At 43.6% G+C, this 26,439-nt stretch overlaps 1 protein-coding gene across 6 annotated transcripts in view; it reads left to right on the top strand.

The window, feature by feature from the left end:
• Positions 1–8,878: 8,878 nt before the first annotated feature.
• The window catches only part of MANBA (mannosidase beta), a 74,639-nt gene continuing 57,078 nt past the window's right edge, over positions 8,879–26,439 (top strand). For 3 of the 6 annotated variants that reach the window (XR_006414581.1, XR_006414580.1, XM_044428844.1), the window contains exons 1-5: positions 8,885–9,537; positions 15,369–15,463; positions 16,862–16,967; positions 17,785–17,955; positions 25,923–26,046. Coding sequence is in view for 3 of the 6 variants with exons in the window: in XM_044428844.1 (XP_044284779.1) it covers positions 9,322–9,537; positions 15,369–15,463; positions 16,862–16,967; positions 17,785–17,955; positions 25,923–26,046 (712 nt within the window). In the remaining 3 variants the exon portion in view is untranslated. Of the gene's footprint in view, positions 9,538–14,804; positions 16,968–17,784; positions 17,956–25,922; positions 26,047–26,439 lie in introns of all 6 variants that reach the window. The other 3 variants (XR_006414582.1, XM_044428846.1, XM_044428845.1) reach the window with 3 other exon arrangements.

Here is a 26,439-nt window from a genome sequence, read left to right as displayed (position 1 = left end):
AGCAAAAGCTGCAATACTGAGATTTATATTCACACAGTAGTGACTGGACACATGCTATTTGCTAGCTTGTAAAGTTAAATTCTCTGAGTGGCTATTAAAAATAGTTTAGATACAAAATAGAACTTAAAGTAATAGCAGCATAAAATATAACAAAGCAAAATGCACAGCAACTCTCAAACACAAATGTTAATGTGCAAGGACTGCAGAATAGGTGAGTTTTAATTTAAAAGACCTCATTGAATGGAAGGTACTTAACCTGGAACTGAAAAGATTACAGGGTTGTTGTTGTTAGTCGCGAAGTCGTGTCTGACCCATCGCAACCCCGTGGACAACATTCCTACAGGCCTTCCTGTCCTCCTCCATCTCCCGGAGTCCACCCAAGTTCACACCAACTGCTTCAGTGACTCCATCTAGCCACCTCATCCTCTGCCGTCCCCTTCTTCTTTTGCCATCTATTGTTCCCAGCATTAACCTCTTCTCCAGGGAGTCCTTCCTTCTCATTAGGTGGCCAAAGTATTTGAGTTTCATCTTCAGTATCTGGCCTTCCAACTGGTGATTCATCTAGCCCCACCTTTCTCATGATGTGTTCTGCATATAAGTTAAATAGGCAGGGTGACAGTATACAGCCTTGCCGAACTCCTTTCTCAATTTTGAACCAATCAGTGGTTCCATGTCCAGTTCTCACTGTTGCTTCTTGACCCGCATGTAGGTTTCTCAAGAGACAAATAAGATGGTCTGGTACTCCCATCTCTAAGAACTTGCCACAATTTGTTGTGATCCACACAATCAACAGCTTTAGCATAGTCAATGAAGCAGAAGTAGATGTTTTTCTGGAACTCTAGCTTTCTCCATGATCCAGCGTATGTTGGCAATTTGATCTCTAGTTCCTCTCCCTCTTCGAAATCCTGCCTGTACTTCTGGTAGTTCTCAGTCCACATACTGCTGGAGCCTAGCTTGTGGAATTTTGAGCATAACTTGGTTAGCATGTGAAATGAGTGCAATGGTGCGGTAGTTTGAACATTCTTTGGCATTGCCCTTCTTTGGGATGGGAATGTAAACTGACCTTTTCCAATCCTGTGGCCACTGTTGAGTTTTCCAAATTTGCTGGCATATTGAGTGTAGCACTTTTACTGCATCGTCTTTTAGGATTTTGAATAGCTCAACTGGAATACTGTCACCTCCACTAGCTTTGTTGTTGCTCAGACTTCCTAAGGACCATTTGACTTCACATTCCAGGATGTCTGGCTTGGGGTCAGTGACCACCCCATCGTGGTTATCAGGGACGTTAAGCTCTTTCTTGTATAGTTGTTCTGTGTAATCTTGCCACCTCTTCTTAATCTCTTCTGCCTCTGTTAGGTCCCTGCCATTTTGGTCCTTTATCATGCCCATCTTTGCATGAAATGTTCCCTTCATATCTCCAATTTTCTTGAAAAAATTGGTCCTCCCTATTCTATTGTTTTCTTCTATTTCTTTACACTGTTCATTTAAGAAGGCATTCTTATCTCTTCTAGCTGTTCCCTGGAATTCTGCATTCAATTGTTTGTATCTTTCTTCCTTGCCTTTCGCTTCCCTTCTTTCCTCAGCTATTTGTAAAGCTTCCTCAGACAGCCATTTTGCTTTCTTGCGTTTCTTTTTCTTTGGGATGGTTTTAGTTGCTGCCTCTTGTACAATGTTGTGAACCTCTGTCCATAGTTCTTCAGGCACTCTGTCTATCACATCTAATTCCTTAAATCTATTTGTCATCTCTACTGTATATTCATCAGGGATATGATTTAGGTCATACCTGAGTGGCCTAGTGCTTTTCCCTACTTCTTCAACTTAAGCCTAAATTTTGCAACCAGAAGCTCATGATCTGAGCCACAGTCAGCTCCTGGTCTAGTTTTTACTGACTGTATACAGCTTCTCCATCTTTGGCTGCAGAACACATAGTCAATCTGATTTCTGTGTTGACCGTCTGGTGATGTCCATGTGTAGAGTCGTCTCTTGGGTTGTTGGAAAAGAGTGTTTGCTATGACCATCGTATTCTCTTGACAAAATTCTACCAGCCTGTGCCCTGCTTCATTTTGTACTCCAAGGCCAAACTTGCCTGTTATTCCAGTTATCTTTTGGCTTCCTACTTTAGCATTCCAATCCCCCATGATGATAGGGACATCATTTTTTGGAGTTAATTCTAGAAGGTGCTGTAGGCCTTCATAGAACTGGCCAGCTTCAGCCTCTTCAGCACCAGTGGTTGGGGCATAGACTTGGACTATTGTGATGTTGAATGGTTTGCCTTGGATTCGAACTGAGATCATTCTGTCATTTTGGAGATTGTATCCCAGTACTGCTTTTCCTATTTTTTTATTGAATGTGAAGGCTACTCCATTTCTTCTGAGGGATTCTTGCCCGCAGTAGTATACCTGATGGGCATCTGAATTAAATTCACCCATTCCTGTCCATTTTAGTTCACTGATTCCTAAGATGTTGATGTTCAGTCTTGTCATCTCTTGTTTGACCACATCCAGCTTGCCTTGATTCGTGGATCTTACATTCCAGGTTCCTATGGAGTATAGATCTTTGCAGCATCAGACTCTCCTTTCACCACCAGATACATCAGCAACTGAGTGTCCTTTCGGCTTTGACCCAGTCGCTTCATTATTTCTGGCGCTATTAGTACTAGCCCTACTAGTAAGAGGAAGTTGTTGCCATGGTTGCTATATTTTCATAACGGTTTAAAAATTTAAAGAAAATCTGTAAAAAATCTGGTGCATCTATTTTAATGCATCAAGTTATTCCTCAATAAATAGGAATAGACATCATAAAAAACAATAAGCCTCCATATTTCAGGTCAGCCAATTCAGTATTAGCTACTCTTGTTGGCAACTGCCATGCAGCTTCTGAGCCAGAGAGGAATATGATGTCATTCACATCAGCTGCCACCTGATTCTTGTCTTAGCCAGGAGGTATATGGAAGAAGGCATACAGCATGTTGCAGTGCATAATGGGATGATAGCTTTGTCAGTGAATGCCTTTATTGGGCACCAGATTGAACCCCAATTTACCTCCAATTTATCTAGCCTCTGGTAGACTATTTTAGTTGTGTGTTCGGTGCCTATGGGCTGTGTTCAATGTTACCCTAATTTATACACTCTTAGTCAAAGTGATGCACTCCTAATTTTGATGAGTCTATTCTAAATAGGACTAACACTGAATACAACCTAGACTTGGCATCTGTTTATGCAGGTAAAATGTGGATTATTACTGCAAGTTACTATATAGATTAACTCTGAAAATTGTTAGGGAAGGAAGTTAATTCTAATGAGAAAGGTATCCCTTATGTGACCAACATGCTAATTAATTCACTATTCTCTTCCCAAGGATCACCCAGATGCTTCCAGGAAGCCCAGTCTCATTGCTGCACTTCAACAACCTGCCTTTGATGGCCTCCCAAGCATGGAGATTCCATTTAGACATCATAGCTAAAAGCCATTAAAAATCTATTTTTAATTGGCTTGTCCAATCCCATATCCCAAAAATTGTCCATCAACCTTATCAGGTGATTCTAAATTCTAGTTGGGTGTACTATTTCCTTTAGAAGCTCTTAAAATATTCTAGTCTCTTCCTATTTTTTTAATTTATGGAATAAAGTTCATTAGAAATAGACTTAAGTAAATGAGCAAATACTTTACACACTAAAATGATGTATAAATGATCCATTCAAACGTTGTTGTAGCATCTTTTAAAGCATCCTCAAGGGTCTCGGGAACATTATTACAGGCTGCACTCCAGAGGGAGTCATACATGGAACTGACCAGTGAGAATTCCTCTTGTCCATAAAGGATAGAAATGTAAGGTGAAGGTAGATATTTTTAAAGCAGCAAGCTGCCCGGGAAATACTTTCATGTCAATCTATCCAAATTTCCCTGAAATCAGTTTGTGCAAAACCCAGTTTTGCTTTATAGAACTAGAAGCTGCTCTGTGCAGACTGGTTTCCCCTACTCCAACATGATTTGGTCAAGATACACCCCAAACCTTCAGTTTTGCTCCTCTGTTTTTCTTCCTTCTAGATGCAATAAAAGAATAAGTATACTTAAATGGGTAAATAATCCTGCCTATAACTTGGAATGGAATGGAATGGAATGGAATGGAATGGAATGGAATGGAATGGAATGGGGGCTAAGATAGAGAGCTGAGCCTGTATTTGGTTAATTGATAGTATCTTTTCATTTTGGATACAAAGCTGTGCTCACCCATGTCGGTGAGCATGTACCATGTTGGAGAGTGCCTTCATATTTTCATCTTGTCTATCTAGGCTACCCCTCAGGGCAATGTTTTCAAAGTGTGTACACAATAAGGGTAATCAGGGCCACTCTCAAAAGTAGGCATTATTGGGCACCTGCAATGTGGCCACACTCCAGCAGGAACTGCCTGCCAAGAGCTCCCTGGATTTACTCCCTTTTCACTCTTGTAACACACTGGTCCACCAGCTTCTTGCTCTGGCTCAAGGTTATGCCATGAAGGAGCATTAGATGCCACTGCTGCCTTGCTCACTGACTCCTTGTCTGTCCAGCACACAAGAGGTGGTAATGATAGGAGAGACTGTGAAGAGCAAATAGCAATTAGCAACAATGGTGGTGGGTAAGTAATCAGGGCAGAACCTCCTCTAGCCTGGGAACTGAATTCCACTTTGGAAAAACTCTTAAGGACCACATTCCAGTGGTGGGTAGGGCTAAAATACCCTCCCGCTCAAGTGTTTTATCTTAAAGCTCTCACTGCCAGTAATGAAGCCTTAGGATAGGTATTTTAATGGGGGAAACAACTGTATAAAAGCAAGGAAACCACCAAAATGTTGCAGAGTTTTGCAATTTTTTGTTTTGCTATTGTCTGCTTTAAGTGTGAAACTTTTTTGTTTTTATGATATCTTTATTGCCTGTTGTAAACCACCAAGAGAACTTTGGCTCTGGAGCAGTATAAAAACGAAATTAATTTTAATTTAAAAAGTGTTGGATGGGAGGGGGGTGGAGTCAAGGAAAGAAGGCATGGCCTGCAGAAGAACCCTGGAAAAGAGATAGCACCAGTTAAAAGCCCTAAGTTCAGTACCAGTGCTTTGAGTTGGACATGGAAATGAACTAGCAAGTGTGGCCGCCAGTACCAATTCTGTACTGCACGATTTGACCTGCTGTCTCCCTCTAACATTCCGGCCACTGTATTCTGGATGAGTTGAAGTTTCTGAACTGTCTGCAAAGGTAGTTGGCAGGGACATAAAGTGTATTCTAGATATCCAGCGTTGGAGGTAACTCAGGTCAAGTGTGTATTAAATCTGTCTTTACCTGTTTTTTTTTTTAAACTGAGGCTCTGTGGGACCTAAATTTCTAAAGCAGTAACTGTACTTGAGCAGGGAATTAATGGATGGGTGCAATTAGGGTGCTGTTACATTCCCCAACGGCTCTGTCCTCGTGTTTGTAAGACTACATGTTAGTTTAGCAGCAAAGCAGTCAGCTTCCACCCCGTTCACAAAGATTTGTCAGTGGGTGTTAAAGTAGTGCTGTTCTTTGTCTGACTTCCATGCTGGGAAAAAATAATTACTGCAATCGATTTGCTTCCACTGAGTAAAAGGTAGGCACTCAACCCATCTATTTCTGCCAGGGAGGACAGCAGTAGCTGTTCAGAACTATCCACACTTTTAAGCTTCCCAGGGGAAACAGCAGTAAAGTACTACTGGCTCCTCTGGCAGTAATTTAATACCAAACTACTGCTGTTCAACTGCAAATTTTGCAGCAATAAGGACCTGCCAGTAGTAAAACATTATGCTTTGTTTTGCATAAGCGTCCTCATGTTTTTCTTATGTTCATACAGCAGCAAGTTACGTCTTTTTTTGTTTTTCGCCCTGTGGAGAGGAAACAGTCACCTAAATCCAATGCATGTTTGCATGGTAAGATCGTTTCAAGGACATATTGCCAATGTGTCCTTGTAGGAAATGTAGTGCAGTAATTGGAGAGCTGGACTGGGGCTTGGAAGACGGGTTGGAGTCCCCGCTTGGTCATGAACTCAGTGTTTGATTTTGGGCCAGTCACTGACACTCAGCCTAACCTGTTTCACAGGGTGGTTGTGAGGATAAAATGTAGAGGAGATTTATGTAAGCTGCCTTAGGTTCTTTACAGGAAAAGGTAGGATATAAATATAATAAATGCAAAGAGCAGCAGTTTAGTGGATATAGTTCATCCACCCAGGCTGTACAGAAAAACAGGCACTGTTTGTGACCCTGTGATGCTGACTACATTTTATTTGGAGTCTTCCTAGGAAGGACTGAATAGTTTGAAAAAGAAACTCCCAGCCCTTTTTAGTTAAGTCACAGCTCAAATGTTCTAATAGTCTCTTCGCCTGAAAAAGCACAACAGTCGGAGCCTGCACAAAGCTGGGCTTAAGACAGACAGCAGAGTTAAGAGCTGCTGAAGTTTTTAAGAACTGTGTTCCTTCCCTTTGAAAGGGAAGTAATTTTAATACTGTTAAATCTTTGTGAGGTTGCTTCCAAAACACACTGACTGCATGCAGTCATGAATCACAGGAGGTGTTTTATGTCTGATGAGACTACGCTGGAATAAGACTTCTAAACGAATGACATAATCTTTCCTCTAAAGCATGCAGAAGGAGTCAGATTGGATCAGACTAGAGGTCCATCTAGTCCAACATCCTATTCACACAGTGGATAACCAGATGCCTCTTGGATACCCAAACTGGAACATGAGTGTAATAGCACCTTCCTGCTCATATTCCCTAGCAACTGGTATACATAGGCAACCAAAGTGGTGGCTGTAACTCTATCTTCTTGTAAAGAATTCTGTAGTTTAACTATGTGCTGAAACTCAATTTAATAGCTACTTGTGTCCACTTTAATGCTTTTTAAAGTGTTATTTGTTGAAAGCATTGATTTTAATGCCATTTAACCTTTTGATGGGTGCTTCAATGTAAGCTCCCCAAAACTACCTATATACAATCACAATTCACAGGAAGAGGGATTTTCTGACAAGGTCATGTTAGGATAATCTGACAAGGTTATGCTCTACTTCTGAACTGACGGCATTTAATTCTCAGTAATGTGCAGGGGCTGTTTTTGTTTCTGCAATGAATATATATGTAAAGGAAATATTCAAATACTTTTCAAAATACTCAAATCACTTACAAAATGACAGAAATGTAATTGCAGAGGTGGCCCTATCTTGTGGCTAGGAATTGAAATTGCATATAAAAATATGCTAATAACGCTGCTTCTCTATTGTGTGGTCTGTCCACAGTGCAGTGCTTCATGCGGTGTTATACCAGCTCCAGAATCTGGGTTTCTAACATGGTGCCCAGTGGAGGGTGTACAATGTGTTATGGAAACAAAACAGAGTAGTTTGCTATGTCCTGTGAGCCCAGCCAGGGAGTTAAAAGGCGATACAGAATTGCTACTCCTTCAGCCCTCAGTTGTTCTCTTGCTACAAGTTATTGAGAAGAATTGTTTGTGGAGCAAACACAGAAAAGGAGAGTTTTATAATAAAGACATAGAATCAATTTTAGGAGGGGGCTAGTGCCTGCTTCATCAGATGCATTCAAGTGTTATTCTCAGTTGGCACACGACTACAGAGGAACAGCAGCAGGGCCCAAAGCCCCTGGAGAGTTGGGGCATAAATCCAAAACCTGAAACGTATACAAGATTGGCATAGGAAAAATGGTTTTGCTATGCTAGCACTTAGTCTCGATGAAAGAGCGAGAATTTTAAATGAAAAGCCAGTATTTTTGAATAAGAACAGGGGCCTATTCTATTTCTAAATTAAACATGAATCCATAGGCAGGCAAGTCATTAATAAACATTCTTCAGTTGGCTAACAGCTCCCATGTTGAGTTCTAGAAACTTTGCAGGTCACGTGTAACCTTGGAGTGTTAATACTGAACTAAAACAATTTATAGTTATTGGAGGTGGCTCATTGACATTACATCTTATAGGTCAAAGGAGAGCACCAGGAGCTCTTCAGAGATAAAAGGGCTGGTTTAAGCGAGGGGGCAGACCTGGAAGCGCGCCTTTTCCCTACTCAAAGCCCTAAATCTATCAGAAAACGAAGAAGCTACCTAGGGAAGTATGTATTAAGCTAAATCTTAGTTTTAGAGCCGCAACCTAGAGCCGATTATGTAAAAACCACTCTGATCGCTGCCCGACTCAACAGCAAATTCGGTTTTTAAAGGGGGTGGGGGGTTTTGGTGGGGAGAGCTGCACTCAAGACAAGCCGCGATGCCTCCAAGGGCCGCTCGCTCGCTCGCACGCAATGCAATGCAATCGCAACGCGCCACCGAAGCGAGGCGGCGGGGGAAGAGCGCGCAGCCGCTGCAGCCCCGAAGAGCTGCACGGGGGCGCGTCGCGGCGCGACGTGGAGCAGGAAGAGGCTTTGCCCAGAAACGGCCCGCCGCGTCCTTTGCGGGGGAGAGGCGGAGCCGGCGGCGGCGGCGGGCCTGCCGGGGCGGGCCAGACGGAAACCCTGGCCGTGCTTGGGAAAGCAGCGGAGGAAGCGAAGCGTCCGCTTTCCCGCTCGCCTGGAGGGACGAAGCGGCATCCCGGCGCTGACTCCTCCCCCCTCGGCGAGCCAGGCCGTCCGGGCCACGTGCTGACAAGCGCGCCTCCCCAGCCATCTCCCGCGGGGGGCGGCCGCGCTCCTTTCCTGTAACCGAAAAGCAGAAACGGGTCGCGTGCCACAGTGAAGACCAGTGCTTTGGGGGCACAATCCTAACTCTTCACCTCGTGGGGGAGAAGGATACAACTCCCAGCACGCCCCCTCCATCCTATACGTGCTTGCACGGGGGAAGGGAAGTCCTACAACTCCCAGCATGCCCCAGCCATCCTATGACCGGTTAGACTGGGAAGAGTCCTACGCTAGCTGAGGCTTGCTGGAAGTCGGAGGACTCCCGCGCCGTCCACGCACGCATGGGATGGCGTCCTACTTCCAGATTTTGTGGCGTATCATCCATCTACCTACCTTCCTAGCACACACTCAGCGAAAGAAAGAGCAAGGAAGCGCCGGGGGTACGCAGGCGTAGTTCTCAGTCTGCGCCGAGAGCAAAGGCGCAGGAGAGCTCCACCTACCCGGAGGTGATCCCTCAGCTGATCCGGGCCAGTGCGCAGTAGCTGGCGGGCAAGATCGGGGAAATTGCCTGCGACGTCCCTGGGCTGAGGTTTTCAAGCAGGGAGTCCTTAGTATTTCTTCTCCTTCCTCCGCCGCCGCCGTTACTACTAAACCCACCCCACCATGTCTCCAGTACGCACAGTGGGCCTTTAATAGCGTATCGCTCCTGCCTGGTCTGAAGGAGTCCAGGATGCGAAGCAGAGATGTTTGGCTGGCGGTCCCGCTTCTGGTCGCCTTGTGGAGGAGCGATTCGTCGGGGGCTTTAGCTTCGGCAAGCCCAGCAGCGGCAGCATCGCATAGTCTGCGGGGAAGCTGGCGGTTGAGCAATGGGAACGGCTCGCTGGAGCTCCCCGGGGGTGTCCCTGGGTGTGTACACACCGCCTTGCTCCAGCAGGGTCTCATCCAGGTACGAAATCCGCGTGGCAGCCAGCCAGCCAGCCAGCTAGCCAGCCAGCCGATCAACCGGTGCTGAGCAGCTTCCAAAGTCAGCCTCGGCTAAGCGTCTGAGGCAAAATCCACGCTGCCTGTAGAGATGGTTAGCGGATCGTCAGGATGTGGGTGGTACGAGTGTCTCGTTTCTCCTTCATTCAGCGATTTGATTGTAGGCTTCCAAAGTTCTCAGATGAAAACAACTTGCCCTTTTACCGTTTTCACATTCGATGCTGAAACACAACAGAAGTGCATTTCTTCCTTTTTTGAATATAGATATTTTCCCAAAAAAAGTAGACATGACAAAAAAGAAATAAACAGGCTGTTTTCATGATAACATTGACATAAATTCAGAGCTCATGTTTGAAACATAATCCATATAAGCAGAGCATTGCCATAAGCGTGTCATTCAGTAGCCTGCCTTCTGACTAGTTAGCCCCACGGGGACAGCTATGGGAGTTAGGCAGAAAAAAGGCCTACAACTCCCGGCTAAACAGAAAAAGGGGTTGCATCCTAAATGTAGAGAGAATGGTAGAATAACAGAAGTGAATTTCCCTCAGGAACAATTGGGCAGTTTGGTGGCAATGCAGAGTGAGTTTGCTTCCTGGATAAAGCATACTTGGCATCTGTGCCTGCTCTTTCAAGGGGTGGCATGGGCAGATTTTCTGCTGAGGTGCCCACCATGCATCTGAATGCATGGGGTAGGTGCTTTTATATGTGACAGATGGGGAGCATTTTGCATAGTGCATACTTTACCTGTGGCTGCCATTGGGTTTGTCCTAGCTCTGGGCCCCAGCATCCCATGCCACACTATTTGAAAGTGTAGAAACCTCATGTGAAGGTCATACAAGTGTGGTTATTTCCCTGGTACATTTCTATCATTTTTATTTCTCTATATCTGCTTGTTAAGTGCTATTGCTTATATAGTCAAAATAGCTGCATTTATATATTTATGTTTGGATTTATGCTGTTATTTGAAAATTCATTTTTTATTATTTTGTATTTCATTTCAGTACTGCCTAATAGCTGAAACTCTCTGGGCAGTGCATAGTAAATCATAAAAACACAAAGCACAAATACAATAAAAAGAGCATAACATTTCAATAAACAAATTTCGAAACAGAACTTTGAATGCGATCTGAGTGGCTAAAACAATTTCAGTATGATTCAGCCGTCATAAATACCACTCATGTAATTAAACTCCATGGAATGGCTCAGACAAGAGGGCAGTCTTTACATAGTGCTGAAAGAATAACAGAGTTGGTACCAGGCAGGCCTCCCTGAGGAGATCCTGACTGTTAAATTCAGGTACTTCTGTTCTTTTTGTTTATTTTCTGAAATTCAAAATATTAAATTTATAATAAATAAAAATGTGGCTGAAATGGTTCCACCCACACACAAGAGGAAGCTATCAGCAGACTTGGGAGAATCAAAAGTTTTGCAGAAGTACAAAACCAGCAAAAATGTAGGAGAAAAGCTAAGAAGGGGACCTGCCCCCCCCAAAAAACCCCCCAAAAAACAGAGTCCAGTGAGTACTGAGTGTATTTAGTGATCAAGGAATGCTGTCTATCATAGAAGAATAGGATGGAGCATGGTGGAGCAGGGCATGTATGACTGGAATGGTGAAAAAGAGTCCATGCTGCTGCATTTTAGAGACCCCATTTCTGGAATAAGGCTAGTTTGCATCATCTATTTTTGATGCAAGACTGAATAACAAATGCATGTATCACAGATCATAAGTCTCTCATTTATATCACTTCACAGCTCCTGAAAGAGAGTGTTTTTTCTGTTACAAGGCTTGACAAATCCAGTGATATATATGCTTGTGAGGAGTAGGCGAAAAGGATTGAGAGGGGATATGATGATCTGTGAGGTAGGTTAGGCTGAGAGTCACCCAGTAAGCTTCATGACTGAGTGGGGACTAGAATACAGAACTCCCAGGTCTCCAGTCTCTGAGCACCACACCACACTGGCTGTCATGCAATTATGAACTTAACTGATAACCAACATTGCTCTACAGCAAAGCGAGCCATCTGTATCATCCAGCATCTTGTTTTATACAGGTTGTCACTGGAAAGGCCGTAAGCAGGACATGAGAGGAAATCAGCCCTTTTCTGCATGAATTTGTCTAGTTCCTTTGGCAAATGCAATAATGTAACTATGCTGGCTGGAGATTTACTTTTTGTTGTTGATTCTGAATCTCCCACCATAAACTGCTAGCATGTGGCAATATGGTGTCTTTCACTTAGTATGGGCTTGTTGATTTGGATTGGGTTTAGACAGCATGATAATTCAAGCCCAAGGGTTGAGTGTGGATTGTTGTTGAATGGCAGGTTGTTGTTTAAACATGGCTTGTCTTGCTGTCTGAACGCAGACAACATAACAACCCACCATGCAACCACAACCCATGCTTCAACACACTCAGTGCATACTCATCCCTTGATTGAAGGTCATTGTGTCACCTGAACCCAGCCTCTGAGCGGAAAAGTAGCAGTTTCTGCAACCTAACAGCTGGGACATACTTATTTTCTGAGTTAAAATTGGGGGAAAACACTATTTTTTTAATATACATAAAGCAGGGCCGGGGAACCTAAGGCCTAGGAACCAATTCCAACTCTTCTGGAGTTCTCTGGATGTCCTTACCTCCTTTCTCCTCAGTTATGATGCAGCACTATGTTTTGTATTTTTACCCAGACTCATCCAGCTCTGAAATGTGCTTCTTTGAAATTGAATTCAGCTTTCAGGCTAAAGCCAGTTCACGACCTCTGAAATAACAGGTGGAAGCTACACAGCATACCTAGAGCAAGCAGCGGCTTTTGCACAGATGTATTAAGAGACCGTCGAGGGCAGCTAATTCTGGCCTCTGTGTGTTGAATGAGGATAGCGTAGAGCAATTGCTCCTGCTATTGAGTGACAGCACAATTTACTCACCTCCTCCTCTGTTCTGTTGGAGGCCTGACAGGAGCCTTTAATATTTCCCCCCTTTGGCACATTTTCCCCTTCCAGCACGTGTTCTAGAAGTGGGTGTTCAATGTAATTCTCAGAATGAGCAAATGATACTCTCAGGTCAGCACGATGTCTTTAACCTTCAAAAGCTTTGTCTTTAACCTTCAAAAATCATGCACAAATCCCCATGCCCCTATGAAAGCGCTGGGCAAAGCTCATAGGGGGTGAAAATGCTGAAATACTTTGTGAAATAATATGAAACTGAAGCTTTAAATGCAATTACATGTTAACCTGTTGTGCAGATGGTACTTTACTCATTCTGAAAATATCTCTAATACTTACACATATACTGTGGAAAATGATCTGGGCCTTCTTATTTTCTATAGTGGTGCTAAATATTCCTGTTGTACTTTATATTTAGCACTGGCACACTAAATAATGCATCATGCTCTCATGTATATGAGTTGACTGGAGGATTCTCTTTGCTGCTGAACCCTGTGAAATAGTCAATATTCTTCATGAAATGCTGTGAGGGAAATGTCTTGCTGAGTTTGCCTGCTGAGAACCCAGTACTTGCTTAATGAGGATAAAAACCTGGGGTCAGTACAGTGTGTCTGTTCTGAGGCCTTATTAATGCCTTGCCTTTAGGCTTTGGTAAGGGGATTAAGTCTCATTGATAAAATACCTACTGTCTTGAGTCCTTGCTTACGAGGCATCCAAGAATAAAGTGGTGGTGGACATCCAGAAGAAAGAAAAAGTAAATGTAGCAGAAATTTCACAGACATGTAGAGCCTTTTTACAGGTGTGATTTGACAAGCTGTGTACAAGGCCATTAAAGCCAATTCCTAATAGTAGAGTTGCTTATAAGGACCTTATCTAGAAAACTGTCAGCCGTGGAGGAGGCAGCCAAGCGGGGGTATGGGGTTAGGACGCAGCAATCCCATCTGCTGTGGCATGAATAGCAGTTGAAGCTTTTGCCAGGAACTGCACACTCCTGTTCGTTTGACACTTGGCTCTTGTGCAGGACTTGGCAGCTGAGCCACATAATGGGAAAGCTGTGCCAAAGCTCATATTGGGTGGCGATGATTTAATGGGCTCTTTTGCCTGCCTCTTGGCTCTCTTGGGAGATTGTGGTTATGATTATAAGAGAGGGAGTGCCCTTTGGATTGGAGGTTATGCTGAGGACTGGAAGGGAAGTCAGCTGGTGAGCCAATTGACTCCTTGGGTCTCCAGTGGCCCTCCCTTCTCCTCAATCTAATGTCTTTTGGTACATGTGAATCTTGTGTTCTTATCAGTGTGAGACAGCCTTCCTGACCCTCCAGATCTGTTGGATTTCAACTCCCATCACCCCCTGCTGGTGTAGGGATGATGATGAGGTTTGTCGTTCAGCATATCTTAAGGGTACCAGGTTGGGAAAGGCTCGTAGAAGATAAAACTTGCTTTGGTGCCTAAGAGAATTTCAACTTAAGGAAGTTCACGGTAGGAAGGTTTCCTGAGCCTTCTCTCCCAGCGCTCCCCGCTTATACCTTCTCCAAAAAGCCTCTCTGAAGCATCAGGAGAGCCTTCTCAACAAAGTTTGAAGTGCTTCAGTAATCCACAGTTAGAATAAACTACACTTTGTCTGGATTCAGATGTAACCAAATGATGTGCTTAGCCAAAACAAAAGCAAAAACGTCAAGTTGCAAAGTTGGAGGAAAAAGGGAATCAGAGGCTATATCGGCATACTTTCTTTCAAACTCTAGCTTCTAGCCCTTAAGACTGAGGGTAAGCATTTCTTTCTTTTGGAATCTGGGGTGAATGTGCCAAATCCAGGAAACTAGCAGACCATCAGGGGAAAGGGAATGTGGCCATTTGGGGAAATTGAAGTGTAAGATTTGACTCCCAGGTCTGCAGTTCTCCTTGCTGGCCTAACCCATATTTTAATTGCTTTACACCATTCTGAGAATGTTTACTAAAGAATGGGTTGTAAAAACTTTAAGATAAATATTTTATCATTACTGTACATGCAAAGGCAACCAATATGACTTAAGTTACAATCCCATTATAATTCCTGTAAAATCCCAGACATGGAGGCCTTTGGGTGTCTCCTCATCCTCCTGCTCTGCATCTTCATTATTTAGGCTTTTCCATCCAAGTAGCTGGGATGCCTCAAAGGGGGAGGAAAGGCGGCTGGAGCAGCTTCAAGATGCCATATGAGCTCCACAGCCTCCTTGTTCCCCTCCCCTTTTCATCGAGGCTCCTTTCCCAACCTTAGGGAACAAATCCAGCTCAGCTCCTTCTGCTCTATCTCCCATGCAGAACCAAGAATCTGAGCTATCCTATGCAGTTTCAGTGCTGTCTAGGGTCCATAGGATTGCTCTCTCCCATGTCACCTTGGGAGGTACTTTGTTTGGAAAAGTAGTGTATAAATTTAAAAGACTATTTTTTTCCATTTTGCTTTTATTGACAACTGGGTTGCTGTGCTTATTGCCTGATTTTCTCACTTTGCAGTTTTATGTACTATTTATTTTGAGTGATGGTTTTGAATTACTTTTTTATTGTTGGATACAGTCCAAGAAGTGAAAACTGGTATAAACATAAACTTTAATTAATGTGTAAGTAACCCACAGTTTTGTGAACCTGGTCATCTGGTGAGTGCTTTGCTGGAAAGAGATGTTGAAGCCGTTCTTTCATTGACCAAGGAGCTGGTAGTGCAGTCATGTTCCTTACTGGCTTCAGAAATTATATTTCTTTCTTAATGGTCATTTGCATTTTCCTAACCTTAATTCTCTTCACAATACTTTTATATACGTCATTGCATTGCTGCCTTCTAATAAGCAAAAGGTTTTTTTCTGTCTTTTTTGTGTGGTCAATCAATGATAGGATCCTTATTATAGATTTAATGACCTGGCCTACAAATGGATCTCCCTGGATAACTGGACATATGACAGAAAATTCGAAACACCTTTCAATGCCAGGTAGGAAAACAAGAGAACTAAGGTTTGTGCTGAAATTCTGTACATGTTCAATTTGGTATCAGTGCTACTGAACTAGCACTGAAATAAAGATCTGTGCAGCTGCACTTCCTATGGCTGATCTTTGCTTATGGTTATTATGCAAGAAGAATTATCTGTGGTCCACTAAAGATCTCACACTGCCCAGCCTAAGCCTAAGAGATCTTGACCGGGAGCAACTTGCAGGTTCCTCTGCTCCTTCCCACTTGCATAAATCCCTCCCTCTCACTTTTGAAGGTAGTTGCTCAGGCACAGCATTATATAAACCTTGATTTTTTCACTAAGTATGACTTCTTCAAACTATGCTTTTCAAAATTGCTGCTTTGGTAAGTAAACCGATTACAGTGGAAGAACTATAAGATTTTCCTTAGGATACCTTTCCCTAGCCTGGCCCTGTTGAGATTCATTGGACTACAACTCCTACCAACCAGTCTAGAACATTTGATGGGCAAGGCTGGGGAAGGCTGATTCAATGCGTTTAACAGAACTGGCTTTCAGGTCACTATTTGGTTTGCTAAAAATGCTGTCCGGATTGACCTGCATTGAAATAGAGTAATGCAACAGAATGTGTACAATGAAATATGTAATGCCTGTTTGAAAGACTGAGCTGAACATTCCTGTCAACCATGGAGGTCATCAATTACAGAGGTAATATAGACGTAATATATATTCAGAGGTAATACATACATCAGTAGTGGATAGATTACTTTCTTGTAGGAGGTACTTTGACCCTCACAGTCTACCAACTGGATCCAAGTGCAAAATAGTGACATAGAATTAAAGCACAAGCACCAAAATATATGGTCAGCCTAGAAATTTGTTTTTGGTACCAGAAATGAGCTCACAGTTCCTTCAAAGGTCCACTTCTAGTTTCCCCTCAAGCTGTATAATTTCAACAACCTAGTTATTTTTTAAGGACAAGGGAAAGACAAGAGTTTTTTTGTTTTTGTTAAACAACCAGAAGTCAGAAACTCTTGTTAATGTACTGGAAAGACCCGAAGATCTACCAACAGATCTGCCTTCTCCTGGATGACATCAGTATTTTTGGAGTAGACAAGAAATAGTTGCTTCTTAAGCTATTTCACGATGTGGATTTATTGGCCTAGAGTACACATTATACTGGATCCTTGCAAAGCATGATTTACAGATGGGAAGCCAGCCTTAGATGTTAAAATAGACAAGGGAAAGGAGGAGGGAATTTGTGTCAGAGAGGGCAGAAGGAAGGGGCAGAAAATATATGCTCCTGGTGTTGGCTCTGGTTTTTCACACCTGGGCTTTTCGAAGGATTCTACGTCTGTACGAGATCATCGCTGCACTACGGAGGCCCTGATGATCTGGCATTTTCCTGTTCTCTTTCCACAGCATGTGGCAAAAAGTGAGTTTGGTTTTTGAGGGACTGGATACAGTAGCACAGATTGTGGTCAATAATGTCACCATTGGGAGGACGGACAACATGTTCAACAGATACGTGAGTGCTGCAACTCGTCTAGAAGGGTTTCTGTGGCTGGGAAGAAGGGCAGAGGGATTTGATGTGCTTCCAGTCGTCCTCAGTCCCCCAGCTGGAATTATGAAACAGGCCACCAGTGTCAGGTAGGCAACAAGACCAGAAGGCTCATCAGTCCCTGGGCAGATCTCCATACATTGTTGATGGGCTACATGTGGCTGGACAAAGTGCATATTGTGAAGAAGACCCAGTTTGGAAGTTAAGAGGTGGCTCTGATGTTACTTTCTTCTGCTTTCTTAACTTGGAGAATAAATCTAGTTATGTGAGCAGCTCCATGAGACCTGCAGTCTCACAGTTCATGGTGGGCTTTGCCATCCACTGCCGTCAAACATATCTAAGAGCTTCAGAGACTCCCAGAAATGACTAGTGTTTCTACTTTTGTCTTTATATTGTAATTTTTACTCTTTTAAAAGTGCAGCATAGCTGGTTGGAGCATGCTGGGAATTATAGGCCCCTGTGTGTGTAGGACTGCACCTTTACAACATTCATGCTGTCTTTGGTCGTGATGTATTTTATGATGCCAGTTATTGTGAACCACTCAGCAGACTTTAAACTATTAGGCAGTAATGAACTATAAAAAATAAAATAAACAAGCTATTGTGGTGCCTCTTGAGGACTCAGTAGTTTTCCTGCACTGTTCATTCAGGAAGAGAACTCCTATGACTGAAGAAAGTGAAATTTGAATCGAGGGTTATTTAACTGGATGCATGACAGGGGCTGTATGTCATAGTGGTTAATACGTTGTGTCCATAATACTGTTTTTTTCCTTTTCCTGATGCAGAGCTTTGATATTACTGATGTGCTCGAGAAGATCAATGTGATTGAGGTTCATTTTTTATCTGCAGTTTGGTATGCTGAGAAGCAGAGTGAACTGCACCAGGCATACAGGGTGCCACCTGAATGCCCCCCACCTGTGCAGAAAGGACAGTGTCATGTTAACTTCATTAGAAAGGTAATTCTGCTATATAATGTTGATAACATCAAATGAATCCTGAAACTTAGTTGGACTCATTTTAAAAAAGAATATGACTATTCATTATGTTAACACAGCACTTCTCTTTTCAAGGGAAAAGTTTTGAAAATAATAATAATAATGATAGTAATAATAATGTGTGTCATACCTTTTTCCCTCTGTGAGGAACCCAGAGTACCTTAGAAAACTCTCTTCCTCTCTGTTTTATACTCACAACAAACTTGTGAGATACCTTAGGTAGAGAGTCAGTGTCTGGCCCTAAGTCTCCCGGTGTGCTGTGCAGTCCAGTTGGACTATAGTCTATAGTTCCCAAGTCCCTGCTTATAAAATAGAACTTTTAACAGTGTTCTAGTTCCCCTTTACTCAGCACTGGTTAGGCTTCATCTGGAGAACTGTGTCCAGTTCTGGGCACCACAGTTTAAGAAAGATGCAGGCAAGCTGGAAAGGGTCCAGAGGAGGGCAACAAGGACAGTCCAGGGCCTGGAAACAAAGCCCTATGACATGGGATTGAAAGAACTGGGCATGTTTAGCCTCAAGAAGAGAAGACTGAGGAGAGAGAAGATAGCACTCCACAAATACTTGAAAGGCTGTCATAAACAGGAAAGACAGGATCTCTTCTTGCCCATTCTATAGAGGAGGACATGGAATTATGGGCTCAAGTTACACCAAGCTAGATTCCAGCTAGATATCCAGAAAAGTTTCCAGACTGTTAGACAAGAGACCAATTACTTAGGGAGGTTGTAGGCTCTCCCACACTAGAGGCATTCAAGGTACAACTGGACAACCATCTAAGAGGAATGGTTTAACTTAGTATCCTGCAGTGAGCAGGGGGTTGGACCCAATGGCCTTCTGGGCTCTTCGAACTATTCTATGATTCTGTGTGAAAAAAGAAAAACTTAAAAAAGCCCCTTTATGTGGAAATAGAGGCAAGGAACCTGACAGCTAGAAAACAAGATAATTGATCTAGGCAGTTCAGGCACGATCCAGAAAATTTCTCCCAGGCAAACTTCAATGAAACAGACAGAACTGAGTGAGAAGAATTAGGTACAACCCCTGTTTGTTTCACAGAAGAAGTTCATGGTGGATTGGGCCTTATGTTTGTGTCTAGCAGAGGAGTTTAGCAAAAAAGAAACAGCAGTGCTATTTTGAGACATGCCAGAGTACACTGACAAAGTTGTAAGCGTCTTTGCCAAGCCTCTTTGTAGATTTGCTGTTACTCATTTGGTGCGTTACTTACATTGTGCAGATCTGGCATTTTCTGGGAAGCCTTCACTCATAAACAGCCATGTCTCCTTAATCTGCTATGAAGTGAATCTTTTGTGTGTTTGGACCTATTGGAGGATAGTTCTAAAAATCCTTTACCCACCACAGTCATGAGAGCCAAAAACTTTAATAAGAATTGCAGTGTATCTGATATCTGAGAACATTGAACAGAACCATCCTATGCGTGTTTACTTGGAAATAACTCCCAGTGTGCTCAGTGATGCTACCCTTAATAAGTGTGTTTAGAATTGCAGCCTTAGAGCAAGAAAGCACATTTGCCCTTGTGGTGTTGTTACAGTGCAGGTACCTCATGGTTCCATATCTTTTTTCTTCAATAATTCCATATGTCTTGCTAAGGATAGTTTATGTCATTGGGCAGTGGGAGAGCTCATGGTAATTAAAAACAACATGCAGTGGACCTTGGTTGTGCCTGTTCCATTTCTAAGGTACTTGCTGCCAAGGAAGCTGTGAAAATCAAGCTAATTTTATTACAACCATTAAGTAAAATATGGTGGGGTCATCTTTCTTCTCTAGAATCTGTACATTGTTTTCTTCTGTGTGGATTAGAAATCAGTGTGGGGGTGAAAACAGCTTGAACAGCTGTAGTCCTAATTTTAGGGCAGAAGATTCTGGGAGGGTGGTTTTACATGGTGCTAAGCTGTTATGTTTTTCGGAAAATACCTTTCAAAGAGAGAGTTTGATCCTTCAAGAAATGCAGTAGACATATTTGGATATGATGCAGGATGTTTCTTCCCTTCATCACATTTCTGTTACTCCTTCCTGAAAGCAGTTCAAGTCAACAAGGATGGCCATTTCTCATCCTAGAACACATGCTGTATGTACAGAAGTTCCTCTCTACTCAAAATGGCCAGGTGGTAGGTGAGGGGAAAAACCTCTCCCTGAGAAACAGGAGAATTGCAGCCTAGGCTAGATGGACCATCTGGTTTTGTGTATGGCAGAATTGCTCATATGTTCGTGGGACTGATTGCTAAATAAGAAGGTGGTGCTAAATTTTAAATGTGGTCAAGAGAGATACTCTGCTTGTGGTGGGGTGTGGGGGTCATGCATTCTAGGAAAGGTAGTTTTCTGCGGCAAGTGGAGTCTTGTCTGCAAGCCCCTGCCCTGCCTGCCAGCCTGCTGAGATCTGGATAGGAAAGGCATGGAGCCTCACGGATTCACTTTGGGTGTTTAGGAGGGCCTGTGTTTCCATTGCTCCCTCATTCCTCAACCCAATCTGATTTGGGAAAGAAGGAAGACCAAAAAGAGCTGCTCTTTTGTTCTGAAGAGAACAGTGTTAGGAACAGGCCAGGTGCTTTTTAAATGTTACACCTGCACCGTGGAAGTGCATGATGGTAACATTTAAAGGCTGTGACCGTGCGTGTGTGTGGACAGGTCATGCAGGACCTTAACACAAGGCCTGTGTCTTCACTCCCAGCAGCAGTTCTGATTCTGTGCTAATAAGATGTGTAGTTGGCCCTGCTCAAGTGCTTCTGGTCCTTCTAAGAGCTGTTCCCAGCACTAAGGATGGACCCCTGAGAAAGACTTTGCTTGTAACAGGCACCTCAAAGATGATATGTTTTATTTTTCTTCTAATACCAGAGTTGGACTACTGTTCTGACTTTTGCACGCAGGAGCAAGGGATTACAGATGTGCATGAAAGTCATCCTTTCACCCTTGCAACAGTATTTGGGTTCGGGTTAGAGGAAGCGCAAGGTGGAGGATGTTCATAGAAATGCGGGGACTTGCCTTCTACCAGATCACGCTATTGGGCCACCTAGTTCAGTGCAGTCCCTAGCCCGGTGCCCTCCAGAGGTTTTGCATTCCAAATCCCATCGGCCCTGACTATGGGCCATGCTATCTGGAACTGAGGAGTTGTAGGCTAAAATATCTGGAGAGCACTAAGCTGCGGAAGGTTGGCCTACACTCTCTATTTCAGGCAGGGACTTTCCCAAGCTCTCCCTGGGAACGCTCCAGTTGATCATGAGACCTTCTGAGTACAACACGTGTGCTGTATCACTTGGCTGCAGCCTTTACCCAGTGTCACAAAGTGCAGAACTGGTATCAGTATTCAAAGCTTTGGTGCTTCGGCATTCAAGTCCTTCATGTCAACGCAGATGGTTGGCCGCTGCATGAACAGAATGCTGGACGAGATGAACCCATGGTCTGATCCAGTGTGGTTTTTCTTAAAATTTTTGAGATGATCTCTTTGGTTGAATGGCATGTGGCATTGTGGCGGTAATGAAGAAAGGATGTTACGGATGCCCTGTGGAGACGCTTCAGCTCAGTGGCCAGGGAGTGCACATGGTTAGCTTGAGCGTGCTGAGGGCAGGTGATCTTGCTGCCCAGCCCTGACCTGCTCATCTGTGGCCTGCTTCCTCTTTTCCCTCCTGCGTATCATTTGCAGGTGGCCAAAGTCATCCTTTATTAAGAGTAATAGAAACATCCTAGGTTCGCAGTGCACAGATGTGTGAAATACAGCAAGGGATAAATTCTAGAATGGTGAGTGTCAAAAGTGGGAAATAACTTCTCATTGTGAAAGAAAAGTCTTTTTGAAGGACAAAAGGGGTCCAGACTTGACGCACACTGCCCAATCAAGCACGACAAGTGTGACAGGAGCAAAACTATGTTTTATACTTGAGAATAACTTCAATGATGGCAGAAGGACAATCAACATGGAGCACATAGTGGAGTCCCCTTTTATATTTCTTTGCTGACTGTGTAGCAATGACAGATGTTCATTGGTTTGAAATGCCCACTGCGAGTGCTGATACATTTGAATACAGGTGGTTCCTGTGCTTACCTGGGAGGCTGGGCTACCTGGGGGTTGGGCTAGGAGCTTTGGTAAGGGATTTCTTAATCCCTCACCGTGGGGATGGCTCTGGTTTCACGGATTATGCCTGGGGACAGGACCTGCCTGCCTGGGCTTAATGCTGGCCAGCCAGGTATGTCCAGCATTATGAACAAATTTCTAAGGTTTCATGCTGAAAAAACATCTAAGGTTTCATAACAGAAACTTTTCTCATAGCATAGAAACAGCATGTAAAACCTTGATTCATGCCTTTTATTTTCAAGGCTGTAAAATCTTCACATGCTGACTTTTAAGACTTGATTTTCCCATGGAGAACATGCCAGGGTTATCATGTGCAGACTTAACACCCTAAAAGTTGGGTTTGAGATAGTCGCCCTTGTGCCACAATAATTGCTCTTGCAGATTTGAAACTTGGCAGCCCCATCAGTAGAAGCAGTCAGGTTAAAAATACCTTGGGGGCTGTTTTCTAAGAAATCCCTCTGCTGTTAATAAACTAGAAATAAGTACAGTGTCTGCTTCTCACTTCTTGTAATTTGATACACCGATAGGCAAGCTGATTCCCTGGGATACAGGGAACAAGCTAGGCAAATGCAGGGTGGGTTGCCAAAATTAGTATGGCTCAGCTGCCAGTTATTAGGGTTATAAATTTAGATCTGTAGGTCACTACACAAAACTTTAGCAAGATCTATTGTATGCATACTCCAGGGTAGGGAGTTCTGAGGTCAAGTCAAGGCACGTCTCCAAGCAGCAGTCAACAACTTGTTTTGCCCTGAACATCATTGCGTGCACTGAAGCTAACTAGCATAGTTTACTTACATGCTTTTTGCATAGTTTGGATAACATTTCCAACAGCTCTTTGAAAATAAAGCTGCTACGCTAAGTATGTTAGGCTTACTGTGCAATGCTCTTGCTTCTGTGCTGGGACTCTTCAGACACTTTCCAGTCATGCAGGGGCTTTATCCCACACTTCTGTGGCTGTGCTCAGTAACTGGAATCACCTGGATGGCAAGCAAAAATGTGGGCATTTCCTGTGTTATTGTTGCCTTCCCAGCATGGAGTGGATTAGGTCAAAGGGGGTTTTTCATGCAGCAACATGGGATGAAACTAAGAAAAAGCATCTCAAAGGTCCTAACTAGCTTCTTATAGCCTAAAGTGCTTGATCCTGCCTAATCTTGGAAGCTAAGCATCATTTGGCCTGGTTGAAAGCTGGATGGGTGATTTGAATCCTGTGTTGAGTAGGTGGTTGGGCCTGATGGCCTGCCAGGCCCCTTCCAACTGTATGACTATGATTCTATTATAGATGGTTGTATATGGATGTGCATTTGGGGTCTGCACTCAAGGAACCATGGTTGAAAGAGATTTGAATGGTCCTCAAAGGTGCACCGGCTAATTGCTCTTTTCCCATTGCGTGGGGACTTTTGGAGTTAATGCCAGTCTGAAGTATGATAGGCTGTGATTCGCCGAAGCACTTAACAAGCTCCTCAGACATCCTTGCTTAGCATATGGTGTGGAAGCTGCATGTCAAATGTCACTCATTATCTGTGTCAACCATGCACGTGCTGCGAAACACAGGTATGTGTGTGTGCGCGTGCATGTAAATAGTCACACAAGATGTTCTATGCCCTAGTTTTGTTTATTTCATTCCTGGAAGTGCTTTTAGTGCAGGAGAAAATGTAAGTGCATGAAACAACCCTTGCTCTGTCCTGGCCTCCAGTAATCACAGTAAGAGTCACCATAAAACCCCTTTAATTGCAGTTATTCTTTTTGTGAGCTCACAGTTCTCTCAGAGACAATCACAAGCTATAAGTTCAGGCTGACAGGGAGCATTGAGTGCCTCTCTGAGCATGCAGCCTATGAATGCAGTGCTAGTTCCCCCCAAACAGAGTTTGCACTGACAGTTTCATTCCACTCTCGTTTTTCCACCAGCAGCTGGAAGCTTTACTGTGTGGCAATAGGTTGTTTCTTTAAAGGGTCTGAGAAGGCATGTCATGAGCAGAGATGGCTGGTTAGGCTAGATGGTCCGGGAGGCCCCTTCTGACTCTCTCTGTTTTCATGTTTCTAAACTTCCCAGGTTTATATACAGGGGAGTGGCCTCTGAATTGCAGTTTAGTCTTTGAGCCTGGCAAGGAAACTGTGGATACGCCTGGCTGGCCCTCCTCACAGTGGCTTCCCTCTGCCCCATCCCCTTTAGCTGACTGTAGACCTGAGGTGGCTTCACTACAACACCTTCTCCTACAGAGCCCTCCTCCTGCTGCCCCGTTTCCAGGGATGATGTCAGGCAGGCATCTCTGTCAATGCTGAGTCTTCCAGATGTGGTGGATTAGCTGGATTAGTCTCCAGTGCTGCCACCTCCCTTGTCCACCAGGTGGGGTGTGGGGAGGGGACGGAAGGGGACAGACCAAGCTGGACTGTCAGGATTCCTGCCACCCAGAGTTGGTTAGAGACTACCCCCTGCTTCTCTGAGCCAGATCATTGTGTCTGAGGTAGAAGCTCTGCCTGGACTGGGGCAAGATTTGAGGTAGGATTCCTAGAACTTGAGGAAGAACTCTTAGATCTTGTGCTCAACAAGAAATGTGAATAAAGTTTGCGGGCTGCAGCATCTTATATTTCACAAAATAAATGTGAAGTCTGAGTGATTTGTACTTCATTTGAGCATTTGCCAACCAGTAGTGGCTGTTTTTATTCTAATACACCAGCTGTTGTTGTTATCCACTTGTCAAGTCATCTCTGCCTTATGGTGACCCTATGAACGAACGAACACCCTCCATAATGTAGTGTCCTTGACAGCTGTGCTCAGCTCATATGCTGTGCATTCAAGGCTGTCCATTCCTTTATGGAATCGGTCCATCTCATAGTTGGTCTTCCTCTTCATCTGCCTTTACTTATATAAATACATATGCAAGCTGTCTGTAAGGGATAGCTATCTATGTACTGTGTATATAAACCAATCAAGCAGGATACAGGTCAGAAGAGAAGATCACAACATTGGATTCCTTGCAAGAGGAAAAAATGGATTTAAGCGCAATTTAGCAACAGCAAGAAGAGGGACCACAAAAACAGAGCATTAAATTTACTACAAGGAATGAAGAGGACCCACTCAGATACGTGGAAGGAGAATGAAGGTGTTTGTGCATATGAGATATCCCACTATCCTCATAACCTGTAAGGCAGGTTAGGCTGAGGGACTGTTCCAAAGCCATTGGATGAAGGTCACAGCTGAAAGGTGATTTGAACACTAATCTAAATCAGCACTCCTGTCATTAGACAACTGCAACTCTGCTTATGCAGAGAAAAGGCCTACAACTCCCAGAATGCCCCAACCAGCCACTCTGGTTGTAGGACTTTTCACTGTCTGAATGTGGATAGGATCATGCATTAACCAGGCTGTGCTGCGTACGAAATATGCAAAAATAACGACTATGTTTTTGGTCAACTTCAGCTAACTTCCCCCATTTTAGAAGCTCTTCCCCATTTTGGTAGCGTGTGATTCATCAGTCCGCTTTGTGCACCATGGCTCTGCTTATGGACCCCCTGGCGCTATGTTTGTTGTAAGATGAATATCCGTGCAAGTCTGATGGTGCTTGCAGATGTGGATGTCCAGAAATCGCCTTGCTAGCGCACACCATGTGCATTCACAGAAGCTGATTTTGAACATTTGAAATCACTGCACTGGAGTGTTTTAACTATTTTTGTTTGTTGTATATTTAAGACTATTTTTTTGTTACCTGTCCTTTGGAAACTAGACACTTGTGTATCCCATTGTTAGATGTGATAAAACTCTTTATTACATTCAACATGTTCCTCTGTCCCAATCCTTTAGGAAAGTATTCCCTCTTCAAAGCAGCCTCTGACAGACTTGCCTAATTAATTGCAGGAACAGTGTTCATTTAGCTGGGACTGGGGCCCCTCTTTTCCCACCCAAGGAATTTGGAAGGATGTTAGAATTGAAGCATATAATCTTTGTCGCCTCGTCTATTTCTCTGTGACTCCTCACTATGGTAAGTTTTACTGCCTCAAATGTTTATAGCAAAAGCGTATAAACAAAAGCAGGTACATGAGGATGGCTTTTCTTCAATGGTGATTCAATAGGAATGCCTTTTCTGTGCGTGCCCCAAAGCCACCTAACCAGTCTCTGGAACTGTCTTGCTGCTTCATCAAGGTGGGCAAACAGTTTGGTGTAATGTGAAAATAGCCAAATTCAGCCTTCACTGACTGGAGGCCCTCTAGGTGTGCCTACTACAACTTCCACCAGCACCAGCTAGCATAGCCATTGGCCAATGACTATGGTGACTGGGGATGGTGGAAGTTGGAATCCAGCACATCTGAAGGGTACCAGGTTGCCATTGTGCATACATGATGTTGGACTAGATGTACCTATCTCTGGAGTTTTA

The sequence above is a fragment of the Varanus komodoensis genome, unplaced genomic scaffold, assembly GCF_004798865.1.
Source record: "Varanus komodoensis strain SLA01 unplaced genomic scaffold, ASM479886v1 scaffold2, whole genome shotgun sequence".
NCBI lineage: Eukaryota > Metazoa > Chordata > Lepidosauria > Squamata > Varanidae > Varanus > Varanus komodoensis.
The sequence above is the reverse complement of the archived record's forward strand: the minus strand, read 5'-3'. Positions and strand labels throughout refer to the sequence as shown.